Source organism: Tursiops truncatus, chromosome 9 (assembly GCF_011762595.2).
Source record: "Tursiops truncatus isolate mTurTru1 chromosome 9, mTurTru1.mat.Y, whole genome shotgun sequence".
Lineage (NCBI taxonomy): Eukaryota > Metazoa > Chordata > Mammalia > Artiodactyla > Delphinidae > Tursiops > Tursiops truncatus.
Window position 1 is genome coordinate 60,142,122 of NC_047042.1, and position 12,846 is coordinate 60,154,967.

The 12,846-nt window shown below is 51.5% G+C and overlaps 1 protein-coding gene across 7 annotated transcripts in view; it reads left to right on the forward strand.

Moving 5' to 3' along the window:
* The window catches only part of MINDY4 (MINDY lysine 48 deubiquitinase 4), a 113,929-nt gene that overhangs the window by 49,339 nt on the left and 51,744 nt on the right, over positions 1-12,846 (forward strand). For all 7 annotated transcript variants that reach the window (XR_012334025.1, XR_012334026.1, XR_012334027.1 and 4 more), the window contains exons 6-9: positions 3,206-3,264; positions 8,316-8,422; positions 11,148-11,264; positions 12,495-12,583. Coding sequence is in view for 4 of the 7 variants with exons in the window: in XM_073809797.1 (XP_073665898.1) it covers positions 3,206-3,264; positions 8,316-8,422; positions 11,148-11,264; positions 12,495-12,583 (372 nt within the window). In the remaining 3 variants the exon portion in view is untranslated. The remainder of the gene's footprint in view (positions 1-3,205; positions 3,265-8,315; positions 8,423-11,147; positions 11,265-12,494; positions 12,584-12,846) is intronic.

Below are 12,846 nucleotides of genomic sequence, written 5' to 3' on the forward strand. Positions count from 1 at the left end.
AGCAGGAACATCATCCCCGCCCTCTCCTCACGGCGCGTGGCCATCCGCGTGCCCCTGCGGCTTTGCCCTTGGGAGCCAAGGGGACAACTTGGGAGGTTTGGACTTTGTCTCCTGGTCCACAGGAAGCCATGGAGGGTTCTGGGTAGGGAAGGGAAGCATAAAGTAGAAAACAGAGCAACACAGAGCATTTGGAGCCAGGGGCCTGGGTTTGAGCCCTGGCTCCGGCACCTCTAAGCTGTGTGACCCGTGTGAGTCACCTAGCTTGTGTGAGGGTCACTCTGGTATTACCCATGTATGGAGCAGTGGCTAGGTGCTGGGCACGCAGGATACAGAGGCAATCAAGGGGACCTCACAGTCCTTTGTTCCTCCGTGATTGTTTCTCTTACTGTGTGTATGTTTCCCATGGCTGCTACAACAAATTACCACAGTTTCGTGACTTAAAACGACATGAATGTATTATCTCACTGTTCTGGAAGACTGAAGTCTGAAATCAGTTCCACTGGGCTGCAGTCAAGGTGTTGGCAGGGCTCGTCCTTTATCAACTGGAATCTGTTTCCTTGCCTTTTTCAGCTTCTAGTGACCACCCGCATTTCTTGGCTTGAGGCCCCTTCTTCTGCCCTCAAAGTGCATCACTTCAACCTCCGTTTCCATCGTCATCCTACCTCTCTTCTGTGTCAGATCTCCTTCTGCCTCCCTCCTATAAGGACACTTGTGATTAGGTCGCCCCCACCCGGATAGTCCAGGCTACTTTCTTACACTTCAACATCTTTAACTTAATCTCATTTGCAAAGTTCTTTTTGCCATATAAGGTACCATTTTCCATTTCCAGGGATTAGGATGCAGATATCTTTGGGGACCATTATCCAGCCTACTACAGCATGTCACAGTGCAATTTATGTCTGTTTATTGTACGCAACTGGGTCTCCCTGGGGCAGGGAGACAGCCCTGCTGGACAGCTGCCACGTTTGCTAAGTGAGTGAAGAAATGAATGAATGCATGCTTTGCATTTGAGAGGAAGGTAACATTCCAACGGGGCTGTAGAGGATGAGTGTGAGCTTGCCAAGGGATATCCTAGGTGGAGTGAGCAGCTTGTGAAAAGGTGTGGAGGCGTGGGCTGAGAAGTTAGCGTGGAGGACGTGCAGGTGGAGTGGGAGAGCGCAGAGGGAGGTGATGCTGGGGCGGTAGGTAGCCAGGTCACAGGCAGCCCAGAGGGCACACTAATGGGCTTGGGTTTTGTCTTACGAGGAAGCAGTGTATGTCATGGTTGCTGCCATCATCTTCGGAGCCATTGCTTAGGTTCAGATCCCTGTGCTGCCACTTATATGCTGTGTAACCCTGGGGAAATTACTGGACCTCTCTGAGACTCAGTGCCCTGACTACTTCCTAAGGCTCTTTTGAGGAGCAGATGACTTTTGATGCTTGCAAAGCACTTAGCACAGTGCCTGCAACAGTCAAAGGAATCAGGAAGTATTTGCCGCCGCTATAATTGCCATCATTTTTTATAAATATCATGTCTCTTGTTGATGACGATGTTGGGGAACCTTTGAAGAATTTCAGCCAGGCCGTGGCATGGTCAAGTTTGCTTTCTAGAAAGATGCCTTTGACACTCGTGTGAAGATGTGGGGACCAGCACCGGGTGGGGCATCACACGGGGGGTCAGGAAACCAGTTAGGGGGCTGTGAGAATGATCTGGGTGAGAGACGAAGAGGCAGAGAGCAGAGATGGGTCCAAGAGAGATGTTGTTGCCATCAGGGTGTTCCAGAGATGTCTTTTCTGCTGATGTTCCCAGCTCAGAATGGTGCAAGGTGGCTTTTAGAGACCATCTAGCACCTGTGCCTCCGTCCTTGCTTTTCAGACACCTTGCCTTAGTCTCTGGGTGAAATAGTGACACAGGGGATGGAAGGGATGGGACTCAGGTCCTCGGCTTTAGTGGCAGTGAGGATGGGGGTGGGGCGAGGGGTGGCTGGCTGGTGGAGGCTTCTGATGAAAGTGCAGCTCCTTATTGCTGGGCCCTGGGGAGGGGGGCACAGTGTCTGTGTGCCCCCCCTCCCCTCTACATCCTCCTGCTGCCCCTCCGTGCCTTAGCTCCCCTTTCCAGCTTGTTCTCTCACCATTCCCCACAAGAACACTTGCAGAATCCTGGTAGCCTAGGGGCGTAGGAATTTTGTGGCTCTGAGTTGAGGAAAATGGGCTCAGCTGCGTGGGGGAGGATGAGGGGCCGCCTGGGAGGCGGGTGGAGGAGCTCTGTGTTCCAGCGCCAGAGGAAGAAACCCGGAGTCCAGAGCAGGACGTGCTCAGGGATTCGGTACTGCGCGTCCTCCGTGGTCTTCCACTCACGCCCCTTCATACATCTTCAGGAGGAAGCCAATTCAATAGAACCTACTGTGGCAAGATTATGATTGTTACTTCAATCATATCTTAGCCTGCAAGGATGTTGGAGGAAAATATATTTCAATGCCACGTTCAAAAGAGCTGTCATTTTTAACATTGTAAATGAATTTTTCAAGAGGGTGATGTAATGTTGTTATTTTTAATACATTCTTTTTAAAAAATGATTTTACTTCAGTTCAGATCGATGCATGCTGGAGGGAAAAAAGATCCAAAGAGAGCTGAAACACAGGTGGGCCCTTTAAAGAAAGCTCTGTGTGCACATCTCTGAATTTACCAGTCAGAATCACAGTGTGTATTCTTTGGTGCATTCTTGAGGTTTCTGATAAATGGCTGCTGATAGCTTTACAAGAAAGCTGGGAGAAAGGAGACAAACAAAAAAATGAGATAAGAAAATCTGTGCAGTGATTGCAGGAACTTGATGTGTGTGTGTGTGTGTGTGTGTGTGTGTGCACGTGCACGTGTGAATGTGTTTCCCAGCGGTATTACAGTGGCATCAGCAAATTAGCTTGCATTCGGTTCTCGGGAAGTGTCAAACTACAGGGTCCATCGACCTATGTTGGTTGGGGTGTGTGTGTGTGTGTGTGTGTGTGTACAGAATTGAAAAGCGCCCCAGAGGTGATTTGGTCCCATCCGATACGGAACCTGTGGCTCAGTGAGGGAGAGTGCTGGTGCAAGGCATACACAGAACCGGGCCAGAGCTGGAGAGAACCCACCTCCTGAAGCCCCATCCAGTACTCCTCCCACTCTTCTCTGCTGTTTGCATCTCTCTGTCATTCTCCTATGGTGCATTGACATTTCCTTTTTTTATTTCTAGGAGTAATCAGTTGCCAGCATCCAATAAGGTCAACGGTGAGCTCGGTGTGCTGCAGCTTGGTGGGTACCACTGGGGCCTCGGTGCTGTGCCCATCAGGGCCCAGGGGGTCTTCATTTGGTCTGCCTGGGAGGTAATGGGTGGTAGCGCTCTCTGCTGGCCTGGGGGTGGGGCTCCTTTCTTCCCACCTGACCTCAGGAAGGAGGGGCTGGCCCGGTGAGTAGAGCAGGCTTCTTTCTTTTTTGGTTGATGTCCAAATCCGTCTTCCCCTGCCTATCTCTCCCGAAGAAGTCCTTATAAGAAGTCTGGACGTTTCTACATCCACACTGGGAGAGAGGGGGCAGAAAAGCCTTTTCTGCATTTGCAGGTTCTTTTAGGGTTACTCAGAACCTATAGAAGTCTCTAGAAGACAGTGCTCAGTCAAAATATTAGTATGTCTCTGCCTGGAGAAGCCTATCCTTTAAACATCTTCCCCCACATATCACTGAGGTGTAAAATACAAATCGTGAGGCACATCAGTGCACAAACCTTGAGTGTTCAACTCAGTGCCCTTTCACATGTGTATACATCTGTGTACCTCCTCTGCAAGATCTAGATAAGAACATGTCCATCCACTCTTTCGTTTTGAAGCCATCTTTTTTTTTCTCTCTCTCTTTCTGGAATTCTCTACTCTCCAAAGACTGATGGGTTTGCAGGACTTGGCAAAAGCCAAGAATAGAATAAAGGAGGACAACCAAGGACCAGACATGAAAGGACGAGGCTTGAGTGCCATTGACCTTTGCTCTCCTCCTGGAAGCCAGCAATTTACCTGTTGGACCATTTTGGCGTACAGGAGCTGAGAGCTGCTCACACCCTTTTCGTCTCCTTTTAAGCACTCCCTTCAATATGAAGGAGGAAAGCAGCTCGCCCTTTAGAAGTGACTTGTGTGAGACATGCTGACAGTTTGCTTTGATGAAGTTGAAAGGCAGGGGCAGGCCTCCGAGTGATGGAGGCAGGGGTTTGTTTATTCTGCTTAGTTCTTCTCAGAGGTAAGAGGAGTTCCTCAGAGGTTTGTTTTTTTTCGTTTTTTGTTTTTTTATTTTTGTCTGCGTTGGGTCTTCGTTGCTGCGCACAGGCTTTCTCTAGTTGCGGCGAGCGGGGGCTACTCTTTGTTGCACTGTGCGGGCTTCTCATTGCGGTGGCTTCTCTTGTTGCAGAGAAGCCACGGGCTCTAGGCGCGCGGGCTTCAGTAGTTGTGGCACGCGGGCTCAGTAGTTGTGGCGCACGGACTCAGTAGTTATGGCTCACAGGCTCTAGAGTGCAGGCTCAGTAGTTGTGGCTCACGGGCTTAGTTGCTCTGCAGCATGTGGGATCTTCCTGGACCGGGGCTTGAACCCGTGTCCCCTGCATTGGCTGCACCGCCAGGGAAGCCCCCTCAGAGTTTTAATCATCAGAAATGGCTGGTGGGATCATTGGCCCACCCAGGAAGGGGCAGATTTCACTGGGCACACGGCTGTGCAGCATGAAGGCCGGAGCCGGGAAGGGCTGGCATCTGAAGCCTTTCTGTGAAGCGCTTTAAGATTTTCTAATGAAAGCCACTCCTGTTTGGACATAAAGTTCCCGGCCTTGGGACCCCAGAGGGCTTCTATTGGGAGGAAGGCTTTTAGCAATTCTCTCAGAACCAAGCTGTTTGAAGTGTGTGTGCCTTTTCCGGAGGGAGGCTGACCCCTCTTTGCCGGTGGCTCAACTGACAATTTAGAGAAGACGACGGAGATAAAAGATAAGAGGGCGTGCAACCCAGTCACCCAGAGAAAGGGGAAGAGTAGTTTGGGGTGGGGGGTCAGAAACAAGGAATAGCATTCCCTTCCCCATCCCAACTCATCTTTCTTTGGTTCAAGTCAGCAAACTTTGGTTAGCATTACACGCCTGGGCACATACAGGGCTGTCAAAGGCACTTTTCATCGCTGTGATGAAAAGTGGCCTTGCCTTCTTGGAGGGTGGGGCTGGGTGAGACGAAGGAATAGAGGTGACCCCTGATAGCAACACACAAAGTGGATGACCAGCAGCTCCTCACTGCTTCAGGAGGTGAGTAGGCCAAGACTGGTGGGTTCCAGAAGTTTCCATAGTGAGGTGGCATTTAGACTGGGCTTGACGGATGAGCAAGGTCTTGTCAAGCAGAGATGTGAAGCGAACGATGTTTGAGGCCATCTCTGGATGTGCGTGGAGGATGGATTTTAGGGGCTGGAGTCTGCACGTTTGGGAGACTGGTGAGGGTCTCTTGGAATAGTCCAGAGAAGAGGTGCCTGGGGCCCTGTTCTATCTGGGGAATTCCTATGGGTATTTCAAGACCCTGATCAAATATTTACCTCTTGTGGGAAGCTTCCCTGACCGTTTAAGGCAGAATTATTTGCCCCTTCCCCTCTGCTCTTATAACCTTTGCACCCGTCTCCCTTTTAGCACTAACGTCGTGTTCTTTGTTTGGGGCTCTGTCTCCCCCTCTAGGCAGTGAGCTCCTTGAAGCCAGGGGTGGTGTTTTCACCATCTCTGGACCTCCTCCGTCCCACATAACCAGTGGCCCATCATGCATGCTCAGTAAAGTGCTTGATGAACAAATAGAAAAATGACAACACATTCCTGTAACAGTGGGGAGAGAAGGCGGGGGGCAGCGTATGAGGATTCTGGAGGCGGTATAATCTGGAGGCCGGAGCAGCGTGGCGTGTGGGAGAGGGTTGAGGTTTTGGCCTGGGTCCCTGGTGGAGGGTTGGGGAGATGGAGTCTTATCAAAATGGAAGCCTGGAAGGCTTCTGTTCTGAGAACCCTGAGTCCGGGACATTGGGGCACTTCCAGGAGAAGATATCTTGCAGTTAGTGTGAAGTACTGGGTGGGAACCTGGAAAAAGAGATATATGGGCCTCTATTAAGTACTACCAAGTATATGTATATGTTTTCCTCCAAAGGGTAAATAAAATGGTGTGGGAAACAAAATCCCTTGCTTCTTTTCAACCAGGCATTTACACCAGGGCCTTAAAAATAGCATTTTCAAGCCACTGGCGTTTGCAGCTGGTTTTATCTGTTTGGCCAACATGTCATGCTGGAGTGCTCTGTTTTCCTTTGCACGGCCATCCCGCCACATCTGGACCTGCCTCATGGTCGTGAACCAGCTCCCTGCACAGGCGCCAGCTGCCTCCTGGCAGAAGCCGAGGGAGGCTGCCTGTTCCTGGGGGCTCCATCAGTCAGCCCCCTTTGGGCCCCCAGCCTCCAGCCTCAGACTTAGTTCATGGGGCTCAGACAGAGCATGTTTCAGCCCTTGTTCCCTTCAGGACAGCCTTAGACTAAACAGAAGCCTCCGAATAGGCTTAAATCCTGCCCGCTCTGGGCCTCCAGGAAACAGTCTGGCTGAGGCATCAGGACCCTTCGGGGCAGAATCACTCAGTTACTCTCCCCCTCTGTTCTGGCCCTCAGATGCCTAGGATTGGATTAATCACACATCTCTGTTGCTTAATTAACATTCTCAGTATTGACCTTTGCAGAGCCTGCTCATTGGCCTCCCTCTTGCCTTTCCTTCCTGATTTCCCTTTAGCCTCATGCTACACTCCCATGACCCTTGTCTCCGTAAGCAACCACTCTCACGTGTTTAGTGATTTCTTTCTGCTTGTGTATGTTCTTGCAAAAATGCTTAGTGTTGTTTTGTGTGCATGTGTTTATAATGGATGTAAATCGTGTTGTGTTATACATCCCATTTGCTTTCTTACTTTCTCTACCCAGAGCCATGTTTTCAAGACCCGTGTGTGTTGCTGGGTGAACATCTGGTCTTTATTTCAGGTGTTTTTGTAAGGCCACGGTCACAGGGTGGCTTTTTTAGAGACCCTAACTGAGAAAGGTTCTCATTTAAATTCCAGACTTATTTAAAAATTTTGTTTCACCCTGAAGGTAAAATCTGTCTCCATCTCAGTGGACCGAGCCTCGTGCTGTGCCTGGTCCTCCTCCAGGGGAGAAAAGGAGGCTGTAGAATAAGGCTTATGGCACATGTTCTGGGGATGTTGGCCTTTGCACACCGTCTCAGAAGATGCGGGGCAGGGACTGTGACGTTTCTGTAGTCCCAGATGCACAGAATTAGGGCAGGCCATGTTGGTTTCTATACAGCGTGGCATGCGTTTTAAATAAGCATTTAATCTTGGGGAAAGGGGGATGGAAGAAGTCTCCAGAGGCTCTCTGGAGACCGGCCTGCCCAGCTTTGCCAGCGTCGTTGCCTTGGGCCGTTTTCACTTGGGTCCTGCCTCTGAGGGTTCTGGTAGATGCTGCGGCAGTGCGTGTGGTGGCGAGAGGGAGCCTCACCGGCTGGGACAGCACAGGCTGATGCTGGCAACACCCACGCTGGGACCCTCTCTGGGCCTCAGTCACCCCAGCTATGAGAATGTGACTTAGTTTCCCTTCTGGCTGGAGGTCCAGGGAGGTCTGACTGGCAGGATGGCCGAGCAGTTAGGAGTTGGCCTGGGTTTATGTTCGATCTCTGCAACTTTCCATCTGTGTGACTTTTGGTCAGTTCCTTAACTTCTCTAAGCTTCAGTTTCCTCATCTTTAAATGGGATGGTGATACTCTCTCGTGGAAGCTGTTCTGGGGCTCAGATGATAAAACCCAGATGGTAAGTAAATGAAAGCCACGATAGTGATAATCTATTATAACTATTATTATTCTCGCAGGAAGGGCGGCATTTTCTTTCCTAATTCCGCCCTCTTCATGTTTGTCCTCAGGGGGACAGATCTGTGGGTCACGCCCACCTTTCGTAAGAATTGTGTCTGAGCCAGGCTTTTCTGGGCCTGACTCGCAGCTTAGGCCTAGGCCCTTGTTTCTGCATGTCCACGAGCAGAGCTTTCTAGTGGACTGATAGCCAAGTCCCATCTGCCAGCATCCTGGGACCAGCGTGGGGTGACACGGAGCAAGGGCTCTCACTCTGCCTTTCTCCTTCCGATGAAGGCTTGGGAGCCTCAGCGGGGACAGGGGGTGGGTGGTGGAGGAGCCCTCCTCTCATTCCAGCCACCTCAAGACTCATCAGCGTCCTGGGCGTTAAACGGCTTCCTAGTCTGTTCTCTGTGAGTCATAACAAGGAGCTCACGTGGCCACGGTTGTCTTTCAGAGGATGTGGAGGATGAACTGCTAAGGGAAGAAGTCATCCTGTCTCCAGTGCCATCGATACTCAAGCTGCAAGTAGAGTCAAAGCCCATCGACCTCTCAGTGGCGAAGGTGGGTGTCAGTTGAAAAGTGCCAGGTGAAGTGTCTGGATTTGAGTTGGTGTGAATTGAAGGCATATGGGTTTGAGTTGGTGTGGATGAGGTGATTTTCTTTTTTTTTTTTTTTTTGTGGTACGCGGGCCTCTCACTGCCATGGCCTCTCCCGTTGCGGAGCACAGGCTCCGGACGCGCAGGGCCAGCGGCCATGGCTCACGGGCCCAGCCGCTCCGCGGCATGTGGGATCCTCCCGGACCGGGGCACGAACCCGTGTCCCCTGCATCGGCAGGTGGACTCTCAACCACTGCGCCACCAGGGAAGCCCGATGAGGTGATTTTCATCTCTCTGGCTCCATTCATCCTGTTACAATCTCTCAGTCACTGTTAAAATGGAAATTTGCATGTGATGTGGAAGAAAACCTGAACGGAGAGTCAGGAAAACAAGGGCCTAGTCCTGGCATCTCCCTCTCCTTCTCTGAGACAAGAGGTGAGGATACAACCTCCTCCCATTCAAACATTCCGGAATCCAGCTTTTCTGTTGGTCCAGAGCTCTGCTTCACCATGTCCGTAGCCGGTAACTCCAGGGTTGCGATGGGAACGGGATAATTGTCCTCATTAGCTTGACTGTGCTCCTGCACTGGTCCCCTGAGCTGGGCTCAGGCTGGGCTGCAGTGAGGGAAGGACAGGGAAGTGTTACCAATTCCTCAGCGCCACCTGGGTTCACACCAGTGACCTCCTGGAGTCACAGGACTTCGGGAGCCGGTTCCTGGCCTCAGCAGCCTCCTCTGTGGGGATGTCCTGGATTCCTCACCATCTCTGCTGCCATAGGGCCTCACCCTTCTCCGTGGCCAGTGGTTCCTGCGGGATGGAATGCTGCCCCTGCTGTCCTCCACTGGCTTTTCAGCCAGGATCCAGGAGGGAAAAATAAAACTCCTGGGGACACAGCTGACCGTGTTCTCTTCCTGCTTACCAAGTATTTACTCAGCACACAGATGAAAAGTCAAAGGTTTTTCTAGAGGTTTTGTCCCTCCCCATCCTTCTCCTCCTTTTCCCTTCCTTCTTTTGAAACCACAGGGAGAGGGTCAGTCACAGTTAAGTAGCCCCAAGCCTGGGAGTAAGTGCTCTGGTTGTCTGTAGCCGCAGGGCTATGATTCTTTGCAGTGGGTACCGCTATTTGGTGAAGGGTCCTCAGCGGCCTCTAAAGACCACCCAGTAGTAGCATCTCCAAAAGCAGCTGAAAAAACCGAGGCCCACACAGAGAAAGGAGGACCCAGCACACGTGGTGTCCACAGCCACAGCAAGCAGGACCCAGGTTTCCAGGCTCGTAACCCTGGGACCTGGCAACCATACTGTGCCTAGCTGGGAGCTGTCTTTCTGTGATTGAGAGAATAGACATGGGCTTCAGCCAGAAAACTCAAGGTCCTATAGTTTCTAGGCTCTTGGGAAACTCAGTCCAAATACATCGATGATCGTAGTTGGTGCAAGAAGGGGAACCAAGCCCTGACAGATGAATTTACCCACCCCTCTCTCCTGGGTGCTACTAGCCCACATGTGATGACGTGTAGACAAACGCTCTGTCACAGAGATTTTCCTTGTACTTAGTGAAAAGAAAAAAAAGAACCGATTCTAGAGGGAAACGTGAGTCTGTAGGAAAGATATGACCTGCAAAGAGATGGTCTGAGCGGGTAGTGACAGAATCCACATGCTGGCCCTTCAGATACTCTCAGATGTAAAATCATGGCGGAGAGAGAAGAGGCAGCCGGCATGGGGAAGGGGCGAGTGGAGATGAGGCTCTGCTTTCCCATCCACGGGCTGGTCAGTGGGGAGGGATTGGCACTTTCTGGGGCTCTGGAGGGTGAGGCTTGGGTTGATGGGAGATCCGTATCAGCCAGAAGTTTTGAGAACACAGAGCCGTGAAGAAATGGAGGGGCTGCCTTGGGAAGTGGTGGGAACCCTCTTCACTTGGCGGTTGGAGTGTTCAAGCCAAGTTTATAGGGGGAACCGCTCTCCGGTGATGTTGCAGAGGAGATCCTTACATGTAGGAAGGGGTTGTACCAGTGTGGGGTTGGCAAACTTCTTCTGTGAAGGGCTACATAGTGTATTTTTGCCTCTCGGTGGCAACCACACAGCTCTGCCATTGTAATGTAAAAGAAAACACAGGCAACATGTAAACAAATGGGCATTGCTGTGTTTCAATAAAACTTTATTTACAAAGCAAGTGGAGGGTCGGATTTGGCGTATGGGTCACAGTTTGCTAGAGCACCAGTTCTCAAACTTGGCTGTACGTTGGAATCACCTGGGGAGCTTTTAATAGTACAGATGCCAGCGTCCGACGCCCAGGGGTTCTGCTTTAGTTGGCCTGGCACGGGGCCTGGGCGTCAGGATTGTTCAGGGCTCTGTAGGTAATTATAATGTGCAGTCGAGAACCTCCAAGGTCTTCTGTAAAACTAAAATTTTGTGTATCAAGGAACTTCTAAGGAAGCTCAAAAGGTTTTGGCCTGGGTCAGCACAGGCTGGTAAGGTTTACAGATATTCCAGAGGTAAGACCCTGAGGGTCCATTTTCTCTGTCCTCAAATATGAGAAGAATGGGTTTGCAAAATAAAAAGAAAACAGATTACCCTGCTGGAAAACAGACTACCCTGCTAGAACTCAAGACCAGCTCCTGTGGGAATGCAAACACCCAGCACTGTACTGTTGTTTGCTTTTAAAACAACCAATACAATTCTCTCTTCTTTTGACAGGACATAAAGACCATTCTGTTTGGTTCCAGCTTTTGCTGTTTCAACGAAGAATGGAAACTTCAGAATTTTTCCTTTAACGACTCAGCATCATTAAAATATGGCATCGTGCAGAACAAGGCAGGTTGTTTTTAAGTGCCCCCAGGGACCCTGCTGTGGGCCCATCACGGACAGGGGCACACGTCCCCCAGTTTGGTAAATCCTGTGGGTGTTGCCTGCGCCAGCCCCTCATTTGCTGAGTTGTCACCCAGGGCAGGAACTTCACGTGTGGCTGGCAGAGCAGAGCGGGGCAACATGACCGCTGCCGTGAGGGGTGCATGATGCCGGAGGGGACGGGGAGCAGGAGGGGGCCTGTGTCCGCTCAGGGGTACCAGAGAGGGTCCTTAAGCTAAGTACTGAGAAACGATTTTGCAGGTAGAGCTGGAGAAAGGATACTGGAGGCAGAGGGCAGCATGAACAAAGGGAGGCCGTGTGAAAATACAGGGACTGCAGGAAGGGGCAAAAGTACCAAGCGTGAGGACCAGAAGTGTGCGGGGAGGATATGATATAAGACAGGGAAATGGAGGTAGATTGGGGCAGGATTTGAACATGGCTTATACACAGTTGCCAAGATACACATTTCCAGGGCCAGAAGATAACCGTAAAATCCGGCAGCTTATCCAGGTTCCGTTTCTCAAGCCCCAGGAGCCTCCCCCTGCCCCACACTGCCTGAGGAAGAACCCCAAGACCACCCACTTCTGCCCCTAACTTGGCCAAGTCAGCACATCTTCTTGCACCCCGAGTTCAAGGGCACCCACGGCCCCTGCTCTGACAGTCCTTGTACTTGCTGATGCCTACAGGGGTGAGCTCCTCAAGGAGCCCTCTCCCTCCAAGTCACACCTACTAGGTGCTGAGGCAGGCCACTGGCCGGGGAACAAGATTGCTTACACAAGCGGAGGCTGCCCAAGGGGCTCGCTTCTGGCTGAGATGGTCAGGGAAGCCTTCCTGGAGGAGGAGGCCTTTAGGATGGGCCTTGAAGGCTGGGTAGACAATTGACACCGTCAGCCTGTGGACACGGAAACATGTCTCTGGATGCCTGGACACCCATGGTGACAGCCGCTGACGGGTCGTGAAGAGTCACTTTCCCCCCATCACACACCACAGACTTTGCTCCTTCCTCTAGCGGTGGGCACCTGGGCCTCTGTCACCCACTCTCTGTGACTCAGGGTCAGCACTTCACAGAAGTAGTCACCACGCAGGAGACCCCTGTTTGAGGCTCTGTTACCTGTTGGAGGAGGCTGGTTCTAGAGGAGCAGGTGGCCCTACCCTGGGTCAGTTCTCACAGGCACTGACGCGCGTCCTTCTCTGCAGGGTGGTCCGTGTGGGGTTCTGGCCGCTGTCCAAGGCTGTGTCCTACAGAAACTCCTGTTTGAAGGAGATAGCAGAGCTGACTGTGCTCGGTAAGTCAGCGCTCATTCTGGCAATAGCTTCTCTTCCCAAGGCTTCTCCTCACTGTCCAGAAAAAATAAGCAAGGAAATGTGTGTTTGTTCCTTGATATTTCCCGTCTTCTGGAAAGGGAAACGGTGGCTGGCTAACAGGGCCAGTGCTGACCAGTTTAAATGACCTGCATGCCATTTGTTTCTAAGAGCAGGGAGGCTTGTTAAGTCCTGTGCCACATGGGAAGTGGCAGTTGGAACAGCACTGAAACTCAGGCCACCCCCT